Source organism: Pongo pygmaeus, chromosome 6, assembly GCF_028885625.2.
Source record: "Pongo pygmaeus isolate AG05252 chromosome 6, NHGRI_mPonPyg2-v2.0_pri, whole genome shotgun sequence".
NCBI classification, from domain to species: Eukaryota; Metazoa; Chordata; class Mammalia; order Primates; family Hominidae; genus Pongo; species Pongo pygmaeus.
Window position 1 is genome coordinate 148,773,317 of NC_072379.2, and position 20,831 is coordinate 148,794,147.

Genomic DNA, 20,831 nt, shown 5'->3' on the forward strand with positions numbered 1-20,831 from the left:
TAGACAAGAGCTAATATCCTTAATATTTTAAAAGCTTTTTACAAATCAATAATAAAAAGACGAATACTTCAAAAGAATAACAAAGATTATTCACAGAGTAGTAAGACATACTAGTAATCAATAAAGGTATGAAAATATGCTCAACATCACCATTATAGAAAGTCAAATAAAAACATCCAAATATTGTGTTTTTTCTACTTATTACTTTGGCAAATGAGAAAAAGATAAATAATGCCTATTACTGGTAAGAGTGTGTAGAAACAAACATTCTCATGCTTAGAAGGGTGAAGGCATGTAAATTGGCACAAGTGATTTGAAGAGATTTGCCAGGATCTATTAAATTTTTAAGTGGGTGTATCCTTTGACCCAGAAAATCCATTTCTAAATAAATTCCAGACAAGTGCATGAAGATCTATTTATAATCATCTTTACTGAAGCACTGAAACTTGTGAACACCCTAAATGCACATCAATGGGAGAGTATTTAAATAAATTATGAAATCAATACACAGAATACTACTGTCAGCTATGGAAAAGAACACGACAAATTTATATATTCTCACATGTAAAAATGTCAATGATATAGTATTGAAAAAAGAAACTTGCCAATACTTCTATATTGTCTGAATTTTTTACAATGATAATGTGTATATGTATTACTTATATAATTAAGGCTATGTGTATGTAATCACATGCACATAAAATTGGAATGAATAAACTGCTGACTCTTGAGAGAAAACTATGGGGGACTTTCACTCTCTCTGTACTTTTTCTTTGTGAAATTAAAAACCAGTATTGCCACATTAACTCTCTCTACCAGCTCAAAGTAAATAAATATTGGTTGACACTGACTTTCCAATCTTCGCATGGCTATACTTTGTTAGGTTTTTTTAATTAAAAAAAATTTTTTTTAAGTTATACATGCACATAGGCTAGTTGAACATAGTTGAACAGTTTTTCAAAACTTCTCTTTTTTGAGATGGGGCTGCATCTTCCACCCCTTGGGTTCAAATGATTCTCCTGCCTTAGCCTCCTGAGTAGCTGGGATTACAGGCACGGGCCACCACGCCCAGTTATATATACATATTTTTTGTACTTTTAGTAGAGATGGGGTTTTACCATGTTGGCCAGGCTAGTCTCAAACTCCTGACCTCAAGTGATCCACCTGCCTTGGCCTCCCAAACTGTTGGGATTACAGGTGTGAGCCACCACACCCGGCCCAAAACTTATTTTTTAAAAGTTCTTTTCCACTCCTCTGCCCCCATTTCCTGCTCCCTGAAGCAATCACTTCAATGATTCCAGCTGACTCTGTGGTCATTTACCTCCATAACTCTAAGTAACACACTTATATTGCTACTCCTTGAGTTTTCAATTTTAAGCATCATCCATTGACTTCCAAGGGATGAAGGTCAGAACCATCTCCTCCAAACTGATCCTGCCAATACAGTTTTGTTGTAATTTTAGTTGGATCAATACTGGGTGTTTACCTCGCTAGATTATATCAATGTTATTTATAACTAAACTCTGTAGTATTCAGTGAGTGCCTCCTATGCCTGCAAACCTTCTTGCTTTCCCTAAATCTGACACTTTTTCCTTTGCCCAGCTTACGACTAATTATCATGAACTTAGCCCCAAACTCCCCCAATCTTACCTTGCTGTGTAACTCTCCTTTCCAAACATTCAAATATATTGGGTATTTATCTATTTCATCTACTTGAAGACAAATTTCTGGGACCTGTGGAGATGCCCCACTTGACTGGCTGCCTCTAGGTGCACAGCTGACCTCTCGGAATGCCCCTGTGCCGTGCACCTGGAGTGCTTCTACCTCTGTCTCAAGTTGGGGTTTGTAATGCCTCCTTCTTGGTTTACTTCCTCATTTTGGCAAAGCGCCTGCCCCAGTTTGATAAAGGATTTGTGGAGACTTGAATATCTCAAAATGTCTCAGTTTCACTCATATTTAATCGAAATAGTCTGGCTAGATATTGAATTATAAGTTGGAAAATATTTTCCTTTGGAATTTGAAAGGCACTGCTCTACTGTCTTCTAGCTCCCAATGTGGTTACCAATGTCTGAGGCCATTCTAGTTCTTGTTTCTTCACATGACTCTGTTTCTCTTCCCTGGAAGTTCATAGGATTTCCTTTGTTCTCAGTTGCTCTGAAATTCCGTGCTGAAAGTGTAGGTCTATTTTCTTCCAGTGCTCTGGGCAGCTGGCTCTTTCGATCTAGAAAATTATGGCTTTAATTGGCGGGACTTTTTCTTGAATTATTTTGTTGATAATTCCCACCTGTTTCTGCTACTCTTTTTTTCTGGATATTCCTATTATCTGATGTTGGACTTCCATCCTTCAGTTTTCTTATTCTTTCCCTATTCCCTTCCATCCTTTATTTTTATTTTTTTTCCCTATTTTCTTTTCTTTTAGCTTTATTTTCTGGGATGTGTGCTTATCCTCCAACACTGCTCCTGAGTCTCTAATTTGTACTATTACATTTTTTATTTCCAAGAGTTCCTTTCTATTCTTTTTTAAAAAAACAAGCATTACACTTCTGTGTCATGAATGCATTCACTTATTTGATCTAAGGATTTTACATGTAAGTATTCATATATACATTTTTCCTCTCTGCATGGTCTCTGTTCCTCTAAATATATTTTTTCTGATTTCTTTACTTGTCTCTGTACACCACAGACTTTTCCCAAATGTCTTCTGGTTCTTGGTTGTCCATGGAGACTTAAAAGGGGACACTCAAGAGAACAGGGAGTTGAGTGCATTTGGGTGGGGCTTGCTAACTATGGGACTCTGTTTGGCCCATAGGGTGCTTTGGCCAAGTCATTTGACTCAGAAACCTCTTGGGCTGGTCCCAAAAGTCTCCAGATAAGGCTCTTCCAATATCCTGCCCAATGGGTTTAATTCTGGGTGTTGGCAACATTTTGGGAGTCGAGTTAGAGAAGAAGGCTGGAGATCTCAATATCTGCACGTCAAGTCTCCTTCTTCCCCTGTTTTCAATATGGTGCCCCACCCTCAACTGTGCCTGGTGCCCATGTCCAGACAGCCTCCTTTGCACCCTCTCCAGAGAATAAGCCTGTCACATATCAGGACTAGGGAGAGGCAGATGCCTGCAGTAGGGACTGAGGGATGCAATGGGAGCTGAGGGGAGCATTAAGCAGTCTCTTTAAAACATGTTCAGCCAGCTGTCTGTGTTTAGCCTCACTTCATTCCTACTTCCAGGGATCCCTAGAGTCTCTGGTACTATTAACTCTTGAGCCCCAAGCAGGTGTGGGGGTGCAAATTGGGTTTCTTCTCAGTTTTCCCCAGTACCAATTTCAGATTCAGCTCACCACATCTATCCACCCGCTTCAGGGCTGAAAAACTTCATTGCTGTTTCTCCTTTCTTGTTAAAAGTTTTTTCACTCTTGTTTTAGAAGGATTTGGGAGGCCGGGTGTGGTGGCCTGTAATCCAAGCACTTTGGGAGGCCGAGGCGGGCAGATTACCTGAGGTCGGGAGTTCGAGACCAGCCTGACCAACATGGATAAACCCCATCTCTACTAAAATACAAAATTAGCCAGGTGTGGTGGCACATGCCTGAAATCCCAGCTACTGGGGAGGCTGAGGCGGGAGAATCACTTGTATCCTGGAGGCGGAGGTTGCAGTGAGCCAAGATCACACCATTGCACTCCGGCCTGGGCAACAAGAGCGAAACTCCATCTCAAAAAAAAAAAAGGAAGGATTTGGGAAGGTGGGAATAAATACATGTTCAATCTGCCCTGCTCAACTCAATCTTTCATTGTGTACTGTTTTAAAAAATATATTTTTACTGAATAAGAAGTAATATATGCTCACATCAGAACATTTTAAAAAACATAGAGAAATATGGCTTTGGTATGTTTCCATCCAGTTTTTTTAAATCTACTTTTGCTTACATCACTGACCTCACTATAGTTACATTTCCCACTTCTACATCCTTAATCCTCCTATCAACTGGATCATTCCCATCAACATTTCAAACAGGCTTTAGCGATCCCCATCTTAGGCAAACAAGAATCCTCCCAACTGTCCCATATTTCCACTCCCCCACAGCTACACTTCTTGAAATGACTGTCAGCACCTGCCATCTCTCTACTTCCTCGCCTCCCACCTGCTCCTCACCCACTGACTACCAGGCTGCCACCTCCACTAAGGTACCAACGTTTGTCTTCCTAAGGTCACTGATGATTTTTAGCTTGCAATCCAATGGACACTTTTTAGTCTTCCTGTTCCTAAACCACACAGCAGCATACAACATGGTTGGGCATACTCTCTCCTTCTGGAAACATTCTTCTCTAGAAATACCCAACAAGGCACTATCCTAATTTTCCTGCTACCTTTCTGGCCACTCTTTCTGTTTCCTTTGATTCCTCTGGCTCCTTCTTTTTCCAAATCCTACAACAGTGGTTTTCAACCCTGGCTGCAGATGAAAATCACCTTGGAAGCTAAAAAATAATAACATCTGGGCCCCATCATGAACAACATATTCCCAATCCCCGAATCTGCCCCAAAAGCCAGGATTCTGCAGGGCATGGCTTGTGTTCTCCTCTCTTCCCCCTCTACAGACTGAGCAACCTAATCTAACTCTGCTGCCAACACCCAAATGTCCAAATGTGCCAAGGCCAGATGTCTCTAGCTCAGACCTCTGTTCTGAACTCCAGATTCCTTTATTCAGCTGCTTTCTCAACACCTGCTCTTTGATGTCTCACAGGGATCTCAAACCTAACGTGTTCAAAACGGAATTCTCAGTGTTTCTCCAAATCTGAACTTTACATTACCCTCCCTCTACTCTTACTTAAGCCAGAGGCCTGGGGGCCATCCTTAGCACCTCTCCAGCCCTCCTATTCAACACCCACCAATCCCTAAGTCCTTCCTAGTCCACTGCCAGAATATATCTTGACAACAGCCACTTCTCTCTTGGGGTGATGCCAAGGTTTCCTACCTGGAAGACAGAAAGAACCTCCAAGTAGTCTCCTAGCTTCCAGACCAACCCCCCTCCAGTGAGTTCTCTACGGAGCAACCAGAGCCCTACTTAGTCTTCAGGTTTCCACTAGAAATTCCACATCCTCGAAGAGGCCTTTCTGACTTCCCAAATTCAAGGGCACCTTCCCTGTCGTGTGTCTCGCAGTCCTGGATGCTCTGCGTCTCAGCTTTGTCACAGCTGGTGCCCGTGCTTTCATCTGTGGGGGGTGTTTTGGTTGTTAATGTCAGTCGCTCCACAGGAGTTAAGTCTGAGGGCAAGGGCCTCAGGGTTAATATAGTTCTTGACACAGTACCTGCTACCAAAGAGATCTGATGAACTAAATAAACATACGAGTGAAACTTATGGTTTCAAAACTCTTCATAAATGTGATTTTAGTGTGTAATAGTCTATCACACTGTGATTTGTATTTGTACATCTTAATCTATATTTTGGATTCTTTCTCCTGCTAGACTCTCAGGAACTAAATTATTAGGTCAAATGTAAGAACATTTAAAATATTTAAAATATACTTAAAAATAAGCTAGGTACAGTGGTTCATGCCTTTAATCCCAACTCTTTGGGAGGCTGAGGCAAGTGGATCACTTGAGATTAGGAGTTCAGGAGCAGCCTGACCAACATGGTGAAACCTCGTCTCTACTAAAAAAAAAGTACAAAAATTAGCTGGGGATGGTGGCGCACACCTGTAATCCCAGCTACTCAGGAGGCTGAGGCAGGAGAATTGCTTGAACCAGGAGGTGGGAGGTTGCAGTGAGCAGAGATCACGCCACTGCACTCCAGCCTGGGCAACAAAATAAGGCTCCATCTCAAAAACAAAACTATATATATATATAGTAAAGAATACATATATATTTTAAGACTAGAAAGCATCAAATTGCTTTCTCGAGAGACTGAAATGATGAACCCTGAGTGGCAATGTCTGAGCACACAGATTTCAGCCATGCCTTCTGGTTCGCTTTACTCTTTGCCAATTTGCTAGGTGAAGATGGTGCCTGGCTTCCCCGGCCTCCATGGCCACTCTTCCAGGGCTGTGAATGAATGGGGGCCCCTGTTCTGAGCATTTGGAGGGCTGACATCTGAATCATCTTTGGATCTCTTTGCCCCTGCGAAGCCAACCATTAAATGATAGTTTATTGAATGAATGTACTTAGCCAATTCATAAAATTGTCATGTTTGGTATATTTGGAATTATGAGAAGTCTCAATTTTCTGGACTTTTCCCCCTTTGTCTCATACTTTTGGTCTAGCCCATGGCTGGATTTGCTGCCATTCTGCAAAAGGAGAAGGCGCTTGGATGGACAGGTTACCACTCGAGTGCTACGGCTCTGATACCTGCAGTTTTGCAGAACCAGCCTGCAATGGCGAAGCCGGGGCCTTTGGTTTAGCACAGAGGTGCAAGTGTGCGGCCCACTCTGTGGGGCAGCGGTACCTATGTCCTCCCCTGTCCTCCCACTGCAGACTCCCAGGGCCTGGAGATGGTGACTGGAACAAATGACACATTTCAGCCACACAAGGAGGCCTCTGTGAGGCCGCTTCTTCCAGCAGAAGCCCCTGTGGATGTGCATGTGTCAGAACAAACCCAGCCCAGGGCCGAATGGATTTGGGTTATTTGCTTTTCAATTCCGGCCCCATTCTGTGGGAGGCCATCTGTGATGAGGCAGGGAAAAGCAGACAGAGAAAGGGGATCCATGCTCTTGCATCCAGCCCTTCCAAGAAAATTCTATGAGAGCAGCACCTGAACCGCAAGGCCCCGTTGGGACAGCAGACTGTATTTTAGGATTTTTACCACAAATCATCTCTCCTGACTTCTCATTCTCTGTCTCCCAACACTTCTTTCTCACTTCTTCCACCTAGAATCTCTCTGTTTCTACTTGACCTTTGCTTTTGGATGTGGCCACTCAAACCTTTAAGGTACAGACTGATTTTCCTCAACCAAAAGTTCACTCTGCCATGTGCCACACTCACCAATCCCTCATCCTCATCGACTTTTAAATTCCTCTTTTCTGTCCGCCAGAATGAACTCAGGATTAGCCCCTCCCCTCGAGTTAAATTTTAGGCAAGTCCATAGAAAGTGATACCGCTGGATTTATCTGGGACATGCCAGCACTTGTATTTTTACAGGATTCTGTCTCTCCCGGAAGTCACCTTCCCACTCAGTACATGGGGCCAACATTACTCCCATGTTCCTAGAACATCTGCTTGGAGCCAGTTGATCGGTCCCCAAATCAACGACATTAGTTCCTAACAAGACCTGGCTGTTGGCCGCAAACAGAGTTCTCCAGGTGGATCATCCTTTTTCAGCAGACATAATCGCCAGTAACACTCAGCTATGTTCACACACCACACCTGCCCACGAAGGACAAGGATCAGCTTCTGCTGATGACCATCGAGGTAAGTGATGCAAGTCCAAGGGCAGTTCCAAAGCAGGGGCTTCAGAGAGCAACCACGCACCACAAAAGCACCCGCAGTGTGAGTGTGTGAGCCACTGACCCAGCTGCTGTGAATAGGGCGACCTCCAGGCACACCAACAGCGGCTGGTGTTTATTGAGCCACTGCTACGTGCCAATCACTGTGCCAGGCCCTACGGTTAGATATTAGTGCCAGTTCTATTTTATAGATGAGGAAACTGAGACTCTAAAAAGATCAAGCAACTGAAATCCCACCACCAGTAAGCAGAAAAACTGTACTCAGATACAGGCAGCCTCACACCAGAGTGTGCACGTAAGCCACACAGCCTCTGGTCAGTCTCGCTGGGTGCATATCTGCTGACTCCACCTACATGCTGTCCTGCTGAAGCTGTGCATGTAGGATGTTCCTGGTAAACTCCATGCCTGCCCCTTATCCCTCCACTGACCACCTGCAGGACTCAGGGATGTGGCCCTTTTCTTGGAAGTTCCAGGAATTTTAAGCACTAATGACTGCTTGACAAGGGACTGCCTTTCTTTGAGTTTCTTGCTTTATTTCCTACAGAGAGTGAGGTGACACATGGTCATGTCAAAAAATTCCTGAGACAGTGAACCCAACGGCATTCCCATTAATCAACAAGTTGGGCCACTGGTGATCACGGCACTCCAAAGCAGGTCCTGGCACCTGCAGGCCTCCTTCCTGCTAACATATCCTGGCAGGGCCTACCTTGGATTGTGCTGCCTCATGCTGGGGCTTCCTGAGTACTGAAAGATCTAGAATGCAGAGCTGCAGATCACCTTTAGCCACTCACCAGCACTGGGATCTGTCGGCGTTTCGCCCTCCTCAGAGTCTTCCTGCTCCTGCATGGTGGGCCGCTCCCCGCGCTCCATCTGTGACATGAGGTCTGGTTTGGAAATTGCATAGTCTGGGCAGAAGAAAGGGAAAAAAATATGCTCTGGGATGAGGTTGCACTGGATGTTGTTAAGGTATCATCTGTGGGCATGTGATTCCAGGAGCAGCTCCTCGACTGGAGACCATAACAGAAAACCGCCAAGCCTCCCCGCCTTTTCCCAAGAGCCCACTGTGGGTGTGGGTGTGTGGGGGTGTGGGTGTGTGGGGGTGTGGGTGTGTGGGGGTGTGGGTGTGTGGAGGTGTGTGTGTGTGCGTGGCGGCGGGGGGTAGAGGGATCATGTTGCTCAGAGGTGGTCAAAACCTGCCCAGGTTTTCATGACAAAGGCAGAAGATATTTGAAATTTTGTAAAGTAAAAAACTAATCCTGGCCGGGTGCAGTGGCTCACACCTGTAATCCCAGCACATTGGGAGACTGAGGCAGATGCATCACCTGAGGTCAGGAGTTTGGGACCAGCCTGGTCAACATGGTGAAACCCCGTCTCTACTAAAAATACAAAAAATTAGCCAGGCATGGTAGCGGATACCTGTAATCCCAGCTACTCGGGAGGCTGAGGCAGGAGAATCACTTGAACCTGGGAGGCAGAGGTTGCAGTGAGCCGAGATCGCACACTGCACTCCAGCCTGGGCAACAAGAGTGAAACTCTGTCTCAAAAAAAGGAAAAAACAAACTAATCCTGATAAAAATCTAAAAGCCATAAAATATTGATAGATTTTCTTACATAAAATGAGTTTGCAGTTCTTTGGAAATAAAGTTAAAAGATGAAGAAACTTGGAGGAAATATTATACATATATATACATGTTTGACATATGGCAAAGGGTTAATATCCATAGTTATACATAAAGAACTTCTATAACTAGTAAAATTGAAAAGCTATAAATAGGTAATTCATAGAAGAAATATGAGTGGCCAATAAATATATAAAAAGATGCACAAGTTCACCAGGCGCAGTGGCTCACACCTGTAATCCCAGCACTTTGGGAGGCCGAGGCGGGTGGATCACAAGGTCAGGAGATCAAGACCATCCTGGCTAACATGGTGAAACCTCCGTCTCTATTAAAAATACAAAAAATTAGCTGGGCGCGGTGGCGGGCACCTGTAGTCCCAGCTACTCGGGAGGCTGAGGCAGGAGAATAGTGTGAACCCAGGAGGCGCAGCTTGCAGTGAGCCGAGATCGCACCACTCCACTCTAGCCTGGGCGACAGAGCGAGACTCCATCTCAAAAAAAAAAAAAAAAAAAAAGATGCACAAGTTCACCAATCATCAAAGAATACATATTTAAATAAATGAGGTAGGCTGGGCGCGTGGCTCATGCCTGTAATCCCAGCACTTTGGGAGGCTGAGGCGGCCGGATCATGAGGTCAGGAGATCAAGACCATCCTGGCTGACACGGCGAAACCCCATCTCTACTAAAAATACAAAAAAAAATCAGCCAGGAGCAGTGGAAGGTGCCTGTAGTCCCAGCTACTCAGGAGGCTGAGGTAGGAGAATGGCGTGAACCCGGGAGGCAGAGCTTGCAGTGAGCCCAGATCGTGCCACCACACTCCAGCCTGGGCAACAGAGCGAGACTCCGTCTCAAAAAAAAAAAAGTAAATAAATAAATAAATAAATAAATAAGGTATCATTTTTTCACCTATAAAAAAGGCTAATATTTAAAATAGAAGAACATCAGCTCAGGCCAGGGTATGAAGTGGCATTTTCACACATCCTTGCAGAAATATCAACTGGCTCAGCTTTCTGGAGGGCACCAGGCAGTAGCCATAAAACTGTAAATGTGCATCCTGTTTATTTGGCAATCCCACTTCTTAGTATCTGTCCTACTGTAACACACAGAAGTGCACAAATACACAGAGATGTTTATCATAACACTTTGTAACAGTGAGAAAAACAGAATCAACCTACTGTTTAGCAACAGCAGAAAGGTCAAAAGCCCTAATGGTTCACGTAGAACACTGCACTGTCTTTCCAAGGAGGCCTGCGTGTGCTGACATGGAACACTCTCTACACCCCCACATTAGGTAAAATAGGCAAACAGGCCCCTCTGTGCAAACCCCAAACTGCATGTGGGTCAGTGCATGTGTCATGCTTATATCTGCACATGCAAAAAAAGATGAGAGAGAACACAGGCCAAAGTGTTCATGGTGGTTACCTCTGGGGAGTGGTACTGGTGAATGGGTGGTGGTTGCTCTTAATTATATAAATCATTTAAATTGTTGAATTTTCACAATTAAAAAACACAATTAAAAAAAGAAAAAAGAATTTTAAAAGGAAGGGAATGTATCCTATGGAAAGGTATGTATAAAATTATCAATTCTAGCTGGAATCAAAGTTTCTATGTGACAACACATTTAAATGTTTAAGATAACTTTTTTTGTATATACCCACAAAGTTCTCCATATCAGAGAAACAAATATATATATACACACACATATACATATCTAAGTAAAGTATATTTTTCCAGGTTTTCATCCTTAAATATTCTTAATTAAAATCACAAGAATCTACAGACTTCGGGGTAAGACAGATCTCCATGAAACAAGCATTTAACCTCCCTGATCACAGCCTCAGTGTTCAGGCACCTGAATCATCAAACAGGAGTGTGAACACCTGTCTTAGCCTCCCCAACATCTTGGCTGTGCGGGTCCAAGGAGATGATGCTTGTACAGCACCTCAAATGTGGCTAGTACACAGGAGACACTCAGCACACTTTTCTTTCATTCTTTTTTCCTTCCTTTATAATAGTTTGCTGGACAAACTAATTTATTTAAAAAGGGGTCCCCATGGGGAAAAATATGATGACGGGGAGACCACTGATGTCTAGGTCTTTCTCCTCCTCCTTGCCCCAGCAGCTTCTCCGAGAGTGGGGTCTCAATTTACAAGCCATTCTGGCCTGGGCCACTCTGATGTGTGTGGGTATATGAGGGCGTTTGCTGTAATTTGTTGTGATCTCTAAAATTCTGTTCTCTTTGCTTGCGACTATTGGCTCTGCTGGGGTTCAGAACTCCCTAAGTTTATGAATGCACCTTGAGCTGGTGTCCAGGCAGCCCCCAGCGAGCGAAGGCTTCTCCTTACCCATGGAAACCAGGGACTCGTAGTTGCCCCGCATCACGTTCTTGTAGAGCTCCTTCTGCCACTCAGACAGGTTTCCCCACTCCTGCTCTGAGAAGTGCACAGCAACATCATCAAATGTGACAGGGACCTGAAACCACACAACAACTCGGCTCAGAACCGCTGGAAGGCAGTGACAGGCCCACAGCTGGCCAATCCCAAGGCCCAAACTCCTGGCTCTGGGCCTTCACCTAGGACTTTTCTAGAAGTCTGGCCACTGTCCTGGCCCCAGAGAGTGAGGGACCTGTCTTGTCAGATCCTTTTCCTCCCCTTCAGGATATAATTCTTGCAGCTCTAAAGCATGGTCTGTGGACCAGCAGCAATGGTGCTACCAGGAAACTTGCTAGAAATTCGGACTCTCAGACCCCACCTCAGACCTACTAAATAGCTTCTGCATTCAGTAAGATCCCGGGGAGATCCATGTGCACAGTAACATTTGAGACATGCCGGGCTAGAGAACAGAGTCTGTTTTCTCCCTACATATGGCTGTGAAAGGGGGGCAGCAGCACTGAAGAGAAAGCAAGCCAGTCCACACTCAAGCTCTTTCACAACCTTCTGGAAACCTAACTTCTCTAGCTGTTGAAAGGAAACCTCTTGAAATCAGTTTTTCTGGCACTTAACATGGCTTATAAGTGAACTCATAAAAATGTGGAGCAGGACAGATCCTTGTGAGGGTTAACCCAAGCTCCTTCCTCTGCGGCAATTGTGAAGCTAACGCACCCTCAGTGACTGATGGTAAAGCCTCTCCACGGCTCTCATCGGCCTTCACTTTGCCTTCATAGTCTCTCACACCATGGACAGCTCTGCTGAACACCCTTCCAAACTAACAACCCCCGATCCCAGGGGCATTTCTGTACTAGCCTATACTCTCATCAACAGGACAAATAATTTGATTTTGGCACGTCCTAGCAACAGGGATCACTATATTTTTTCCTTTCTCAATCACCCCTTTCTTTCATATTACACTACATTCCTAAACCACACTCCAATTCAGATCACTTCCTTGGGAAGCCCCTGTTGGGATGTGCTTACCTTGGGAACTTCTCCATTGCTGCCGGGTGGCAGCCGCAGGATCCAGAAATTTCTGTTTTTCAGCAGGTTCTCCATGTTCTCCAGCCGCCTCTGCAGCAGCCCATACTCCTGCAGCAGGGTCCCCAGCACGACCCACTTGCTCTCCAGATGGTTCGCGAACTCCACGGCTGTCTTCTCGCAGTCGGCTATCTTCTTTTCATTTGTCCCCGTCCTGCCTTCCAGGGTCAGTAGCCTCATGGCCTGGGCCTCCAACTTCCTCTCCACTGCTTGGACGGCAGCCCACACAGCCAAGCGGGTGATCTCTGCCGTGGGGAGCGGCTGTTCCTTCTGGACTGCAGAAGAGATCTGGAAAGGGGTGTCCTTTTGGGAAACCGGGCTCTGGAGCAGGGGGTCCATGTCAGTTTCGGGAACTGTTGGGGAAAGGGTCAGGGGGTCTTTCTCAGGAGCTTCAGGGGAGTGAACGGGGGCTTCCTGGTGGTGGGGGGAGTGGGAGAGAAGGGAGACTTCTTGGTCAGCAGCAGCTGGGGGTGGATACCGGGTCCCTTCCTGGGAAGCCAGGGGGCCGTGGAGAGGAGTCTCTTGTTCCGAAGCGGCAGAACACAGGAGTGAGGGTCCCTTCTGGAGCACATGTGGCATCCGGCCAGAAGTCTCTTGCTTGGGAGCACTGGAAGTTTGCGGCAGGGAGCCTTGACGGGGAATGGTGGGAGACAAAGAAGGAATTTCTTTGGGAGGAAGAACGCGGGATTGGAACAGAGTTTCTCGGGGGAGTCCAGCAGGGGCCTGACGTAAGGTTTCTTCTTGTGGAACACTGGGGAACGACAGAGGTGATGAGCGTTGGTTCTCCATGTCCAGCTGCTGAACCTGTGTTCATGGAAGAAAGGAAAAGAGGATTGAAGGCCACAGTCTCCAGCTAGCAAAATAAATCCCAAAGACAAGTATACACATAAAAAGTGCTTCCGTTTGGTAGCAATAATACGTGCCCCTCATACGTGAATCTCTTCTAGAGACCACAGCACCAATTTAGATATCAATTATAACATTATTACGAACTGCAAATGAAAGATGATTATGCCACCTTTTGTTTCTTACAGAGCCATCTCCTTTTTCACAACATACATTGCACGGGTACCTTACGAACAGCAGTGTGGGAGAGGGGAAGGGTGCTGGACTCCTGTTAGAGCTTTTGGCCCTGTCTACACCTATTGCCACCTGTGTCACTCTGGATCGGTCGTTTGACCTCTCTGTTCTTAGTGTCCTCATCCATAAAACGAGGATAATAATATCTGACACACACACTACCTCCCTGAGTTGTTGGAGCACTGAACATAAAACTTTGAGAAACGAAAGAGCAGAATTTTGTAAAAGCCAAGCACTTACTATCCCATATCTCCCAGCAGGGGTGGGGGGCTCACCAGCAGGGGCCAGAACTGTTAATGTTCTTAACTGGAAGGTGGACTTGGCATCCAGCCACCACCACTTCTACCAGCATTAGGCCTTTGTGGTGGCCCTGGGTTCCTTCCTTCCCTTGGTCCAAAAGTGAGGACATGACACTATCTGAAGTTTCCCAGACTCTTACTCTTTGATAACAGTTGCACTGCAGACTCATCTCAAGGAGTCAATATGGTATATGTTTGACTTGGAAACATCTTCTATGTGCCCGGCCCCTGCTGTAGAGGCTGAATGGGCTTCTGGGTGTTCTGGCCTGGCTTCTGCTATAAGCAGAGCGAGACATCGAGGTAGGTGAAGGCAGGCAATTCAACCACTCCTAGGAGTGGGCAGCGGTCCACTGCAGTAGGTGTGCTCAGGTGGTCTGGGTTCCACCCTGGGGTTTCCAACATGGGGAATGAGGAAGCAGTGAGGCCTGGAAGGATGGGGAAGTAGAGCAGAAGTCAGCTGGACTGGTGACTTGTATCCAGATTTGGGGGGACTAGACCAACATAAAGACTTGGAGTCCTTCTGGGATCTCAATGATCCACGCTCTCCTTGTTCCCCATCCTGCCATACTCACATTGAGAGAATTCTTGAATCACTGGGGAGGTGAAGCCACGATCTTCTGTGAGTAACTAGTTATGTATTTACCTAGATCGTCAATATCTTTATTGGAACCTAACACAATTTCTCCTGTAACAATTTCTGTCCACTCCCTCATCATCTTCCTTCAGTCAATCTGCTCAGTGACTATGCTCTATATCCAAGTGGTCTTTAATTAAAATTTCAATTTTCTTCCGTTGAAAATTAGCATAGCCCCAGTGTTCAGTCTGACATATAGTGTGTGTTCGATAAGTGCCTGCTGAAGAGTAAATTGTTGAGTTACAAAAAAATTATTAGGATAAATAATGATGTTCCTTTAGTCACCAATCAGAGACTTATCTAAAGCGATTCCATATCTTCTACAGCTTTTTTTCTTTTATTGGTTCATTTATAGGTGACTTAACTGTGACAGCATCACACTTTTAAGCCACGGATTGAATATTCAAGATCCTATTCACAAAAGGTTTTTGAGATAGTATCGTCTAATAGCCTCTGCTGTGAACCAGACATGAGCACTAATCAGCTGAGAATGGCTAACAATTATCCAGCATTTATTATGTGCCATGAGCTGTGTTAAGCATTTTAAAGGATTATCTCATTTAATCCTCACAAAATCTATGAAACAGGTACTACTAGAATTACTATCCATATCTAGTAAAGGGAAACACTGGGGACAGGAGAGGCTAAGCAACTTGCCCCAGGTCACCCAGTGGTCTGGTTCTACAGCCTGCAGGCTACCTTGAGGCCTTAACTGTCAACTGAGGCAGCTGGCCAGGCAGGTGTGTGCTCTGAATCCTTTTTACCTCTAAAATCCCGAGGCCTGGATATTATTTATACACAAAGACCTGTGGCAGGTTTGACAGGGTTGGGAGAGGTGGGGAGGAAGGCCTTGCCTTTCGAGATATTATCATTTAAGTTGGGGTCAGGGACCTCTTTGAAAACCTAATGAAAGTTGTGGGTTCTTGTCCTCAAAAAAGACACAAGGGCACATACACAGAATTTTGCAAACATCTTCAAGGAACTCACAGACCCCTAAACCTGCAGGCTCATCAACAGCTAAGCCACCTCTCAACTCTTCACTCCCTGTGAAGGAAGCGCTGGGGACCCTCGAGGCTAGGCGTCTGGCTCTCAGGGAAAGTGACTGCCTAAGGCAACACAATAGGCACATTACAGCCCTTGCCTCAGAGGGAGATTAGGGTATCTCCCCAGCACTAGAAAGAAGAAGGGGAAAAAATCCCTGGGAAGCAAGTTAGTCTCTCTCTCTCTGAGTAATGCAGAGGTTTAACTGAAACAACGAAAAAAAACAAAAAAAACCCTCCAGTATAGTAAACAGAGCCAGCAGACCAAGGCATCTTTACCAGCTAGACAAATCAGAGACCAAAGGAAAATACTATTTCTTTGCTCTTATTAGACCATCTCTCTCCATTTCCGGATTTGGAGGACTGTAGAGGGGCTACAGGAGCATGTTCCCTCCCTCGCCTCCCAAATAAAAGCCCTTTGCTATAATTTCATCCATCCCGGTAAACCTGCGGCTTATCTTACCCTAAGCAGAAAGAAATGACCAAAGAGAGGGAGGGAGCTGTAAATATATCTAAAACGAATAAGCTCAAATTCTCAAATTGCTGGTAGGGGGTTGGAGGGAGAATTCTTCTGAACCATATTTGCAGGATTTAACCATCCCTCCTTCCCCGACGGATCAGGAGTGGACGGAGTCTCCAGGATTCATGCCACATTAGCAGAAGCATCAATAACCACAGTATCTGACTTATTAAGAAAGTCGTGGCATTTTTCTGAATGACCCAGTATGGTTCACCCAGCATTATATACCATTCAAGGGCCCCGAAGGCCTGAGCCCAGAGTAAGGCATGTAAAAATCTTCGTTTGATTTTATTTTCTCAAGAGTTTTTTTTTTTTTTAATTAAAGAATTGGGAGGCTTTTTAGAAAGCTATATATCCTGCCTCCTTCCTGTGTACACAATAGGAAACTGAGGCTCAAAGGCACTGACTCTCATGCAGTAATCCTCTCACTAGCACGGCCAGGGTGTCTCAAAGAGCAGGTCTGCGGGAGGATCTGAGGGATGATTTTTTAAGAGTGTTTCCCTGAAGAGGCACATCAGCCCCCAACCCCTGAGAAGCTTACTCCCCAGACACCATCTGTCAGGGCACCCAAAGTTTAGCCTGCGACCTTCCAGACGCAGAGGCTGGAGCTCAGAGGGTCACCTGCTCCCACCGCGGAGATGCCCAGCTGGGCGCTGCCCGGCCTCCCCCGCCGCCCCCGACGGGCCGCGTCTGCTGCCAGGGCGGCCCAGGCCCCTCACCCAGGGGCGGCCGCCGTCAGAGCCACCCCCCTCCCCGTCCAGGCCCGCAGCCCGCTGGGCAGGCCTTTCTGGGGCTGCCGCACAGTGCCACGGATGCCTTGCTACGTGACCTTGGGGCCGGCAGGGCGGGTCGCCGCCAGGTGTCTGTGCCTCAGTGTCTCCGTTCTGCGAAATGGGAGAGCCGCGTCAGCGCCGCGCCCGGGCCGGGGAAAGCTCCGCGGGGCCGAGCTCTGCGGAAAACGTGCCGGCGGCTACCCCGACGGACGCAGCGCGGGCCCCGCAGGGAGCGAGCGCGCCTCCGGGCGCCCCACCTCGGGGCCGCGTGTGTGGCGGGCCGGGCGTGAGCGCAGCCTCGCACGGACGGCGGCGGGGCCCGTAGCCCTCCCCCACCGCCCGGGTCAAGACGCGCGGGCCCCTCCAGGGCGCCCCCACCCCCCGCGCCAACGTCGCAGCGTTTCTGCCCCTTACCGAGATCCCAGGCCGGGCCGCCGAGCCCGGGACACGCAGGCCGTCCCCGGGGCCCCGAGGCCGCGCGTCCGTGCGCGCGCGGGCCGCCCTCACAGGAGCCGGGGCCGCCTCGGCCATGGCCCTGCGCTGTCCGGCCCGGGCCCCCGGAGTCGCCGCCGCTACTGCCGCCGCCGCCGCTGCTGCGCGCGGCCCCACGCAGGCCCGGCCGCCCGGCGCTCTCCGCAGGCGGCGCCGGCCCGGCCCTGTCTTCCCCGCCGGGGATCGCGCGCGGCCGTCGGGCCCCGGCCTGCTCGGGGCGCGCGGGGCCAGCGGGCGCGGGGCCGCGGAGCCCGAGCGGCGGCGTCGGAGCGGGGCGCGCGGCTGTGCGGGCGGCCCGGCCGGCTGCGTCCCGGCGGCGAGCTGGGCCCCGGCCCTCAACGGCGGCCCCCGGCCCGCGCGCCGCCCCTCTGCGGCCGCGGCTGGGACCCCGGCTTCGGCCCCGGCCCCGGCTGCGAGCTGCGCTGCCGTCCCGGCGCCTCTTCAGCAGGGGAGCTGCACAGCAGCTGCCATGTTGCTACAAACTGCATCCTGGGAGGCATGTCCCTCTCAGGCCGTTTAAAGAGAAACACTCCGAGGCTCGTCGGAGGCTGCCGGAACCCAGACAGCTCCATCTACAGCCGGTAGGAGCGAACAGTGTCGAGCGAGCCGCCCGGCGGCGACGGACACGCCCTGAGCCCGGGCCAGCCCGTCGTGGAGCCCGGGCCGAACCGCCGGGGCCTCCCACCCTCCAGGACCCTCCGGCCTCTCACCTGGGGTCGTCGCCTGCCCAGGCACCCTCGGGCGAGGCCGGGAGGCGCGCGGGCGGAGGCGCAGTCGGAGCGCGCAGCCCAGGCGACGTGCTGGGGTCTGGAGGCGGCTTGATTGGCTCCGACAGCCTTCCTCCCGCCGATCCCCTGCGCCTCTCACACCCAGAACCCGGGGTCGTTCCCTTTCAAAACCTGCGCTCACAAAGGGATCTAAGAAACCCGTCACACCAGAGAAAGCCCGGAGTTCATGTGACCAGCTCAGTGCAGCCCGGGTTCCAGGGACGCGGGCTGTGCTTCCAAGGGGAGCCAGGGGGTTGGGTGCTTTTGTGAAATGCCCGAGTGTTGTTTTCGACATGAAAGGACCGAATTCCTAGAATCAGACCCTGCTGGGGCTGGAAGTGGCCAGACGGGTCATTTAGGAGGAAACTGAGGCCGAGTGGGCAGCGACTTGTTTACCCTCAGTCACAGTATGAATGAATGCTCTTTGTAACCATGAGAAGTCCCAAAAGAAATGCAGGAGCTTAGAGTTGAGGACTCCCCTTCCCGGACAGGTCCATTTAAACATGTATTAATTCAATACCTACGAGGTGGCGAGAACGGGATGAATTGAAAAGGAAAAAAGAGAAACTATAGGCAGGCGTCCTGGTTACTAGCGATGAAGCCCAACTGGAACTAACTTAAGTGGGGGGAGACGGGGGGAGCAGAGGACATTGTGTTTACCTAATGGAACCCCAGGAGTGGAGCTGGTCTTGGAAGGCAACAGGACTCAGTATGCTGGCAGCTCAGATAATGGAAAGTTATGGCCAGGCGCGGTGGCTCATGCCTGTAATCCCAGCACTTTGGGAGGCTGAGGTGGGCAGATCACGAGGTCAAGAGATCGAGACCAACCTGGCCAACGTGATGAAACCCCGTCTCTACTAAAAATACCAAAGTTAGCTGGACGTGGTGGCGCGGCCCTGTAGTCCCAGCTACTCGGGAGGCTGAGGCAGGAGAATCTCTTGAACCCGGGAGGTAGAAGTTGCAGTGAGCCGAGATCGCCCCACTGCACTGCAGCCTAGGGGACAGATCAAGACTCCGTGTCAAAAAAAAAAAAAAAAAAGGAAAGTTACAGATAGAGGTAAGGCCAGAGCTATGCATCCTGTCCCCTCCCTTCCCGGAGGCTAGAGTTCTCACCCAGGTCTTTATGCATTTCCTAACGTGTGCATTCGTAGACAATGCACACTACTGGTTTTGGTATTTTTACATTTTATGTGAATGATATTATCCAGTCCCTATCCTGTTGCAACTTGCTTTTTTCCATGGGTCATTTTGTTTTTGAGATACAGACATGTTTAAACAAGAATATCTGGTTCATTCATTTTACCCACAATATGGTATTTCATTGAATACATAAACCACAGTTTACGTTCCATTCCCCCTAGAGGAATGAGAACAAACCTGCTGCCAGCGACATCTGCATGCATGTCTCATTGTGCACTGCTAAAGTGCGTCTCTAGAGACGCCTAGACATGGGCCTCTGGATGGCAAGAGCACCTTCATCTTTCCCCGGCTTCCCGAACTGCTCACTGAAGGGATGGTGCCTACTTACACACCCACCATCGTGTAATTTTCTCTTTCCCCATCCTGGCTCATACTTACTGATAATGGACTCAGAACGTTTGCCGACATGATGAGTGTGAAATGGTAGCTGATTATTTTAATTTGTATTTGTATTTCCCTGATTAATGAAGTTGGACATCTTTTCATGTTTACTAGGCATTTGGTTTCTTCCTCTGAATTTCCTCTTCATATCATTTGCCAATGTTTCTGTTGTGAGATCTTTTTCTTATTGGCTTATAGGTATTTCATTAAAAATCTATTCTGGATCTTAATCATGTCACCAAACATTTAATGTAATTACTAACACGATTGCATTTAAATCTACCATCTTACTAGTTATTTTCTTTGTGTTCCAGGTGCTCAGTGATACTTCTCTCTCTCTCTCTCTGCCTGCTTTGGAGTTGAGGTTTTTTTTTTTTTAATTCTATTTTTATATTAGTATTCTATTTTTTAGTAATTTCTATTTTTCACCATTCTCTTACTAGTTACATATAATTTTAAATGGTTGTCGTCAGTTTTACAACATACATCTTTAATTTTTTAACAGTCTACATAAATTATGCCACTTCACATATGGTGCGATAACCTTACAACAGGTTATCCCTACCATCTTTTATACTGTTGTTAGCATACATTTTATGTTTATGTATATAATCTCCACAATACCTTGTTAGATGGGCAGATGGCAAATATCTTCTCCCAGCCTGTCTTTTAACATGTTTCATGGTAAGTGTTGCACAAACATTAAAATTATTTAAATTAAAGTATTATTTATATGCAGTGTAATGCACAGATTTCAAGTTTATGGCTTGTCTAGCTTTGACAAATGCGAAGACTTAAGTACTCCATACCTGCCATCAAGGTATAAAACACTTCAGTCGGCCACGGTGGCTCACGCCTGTAATCCTAGCACTTTGGGAGGCTGAGGTGGGTGGATCACCTGAGGTCAGGAGTTTGAGACCAGCCTGGCCAACATGGTGAAACCCCATCTGTACTAAAAATACAAAAATTAGCTGGGCATGGTGGCGGGCGCCTGTAGTCCCAGCTACTCTGGAGGCTGAGGCAGGAGAATCTCTTGAACCTGGGAGGTGGAGGTTGCAGTGAGCTGAGATCATGCCACTGCACTCCAGACTGGGCAAGAGAGCAAAAACTGTCTCAAAAAAAAAAAAAAAA

At 47.5% G+C, this 20,831-nt stretch overlaps 1 protein-coding gene across 3 annotated transcripts in view; it reads right to left on the minus strand.

Moving 5' to 3' along the window:
- Positions 1-18,295, minus strand: part of ZNF777 (zinc finger protein 777) — a 29,962-nt gene extending 11,667 nt beyond the window's left edge. Inside the window, exons 1-4 of one of the 3 annotated variants that reach the window (XM_054493992.2) lie at positions 18,063-18,295; positions 12,458-13,318; positions 11,390-11,516; positions 8,218-8,331 (exon numbers count right to left, since the gene is read on the minus strand). In XM_054493992.2, coding sequence (XP_054349967.1) covers positions 8,218-8,331; positions 11,390-11,516; positions 12,458-13,303 — 1,087 coding nt within the window. In that variant the 5' untranslated portion in view covers positions 13,304-13,318; positions 18,063-18,295. Of the gene's footprint in view, positions 1-8,217; positions 8,332-11,389; positions 11,517-12,457; positions 13,319-16,916; positions 17,055-17,274; positions 17,516-18,062 lie in introns of those variants that run through there. The other 2 variants (XM_054493990.2, XM_054493991.2) reach the window with 2 other exon arrangements.
- Between the last annotated feature and the right edge of the window lie 2,536 nt (positions 18,296-20,831).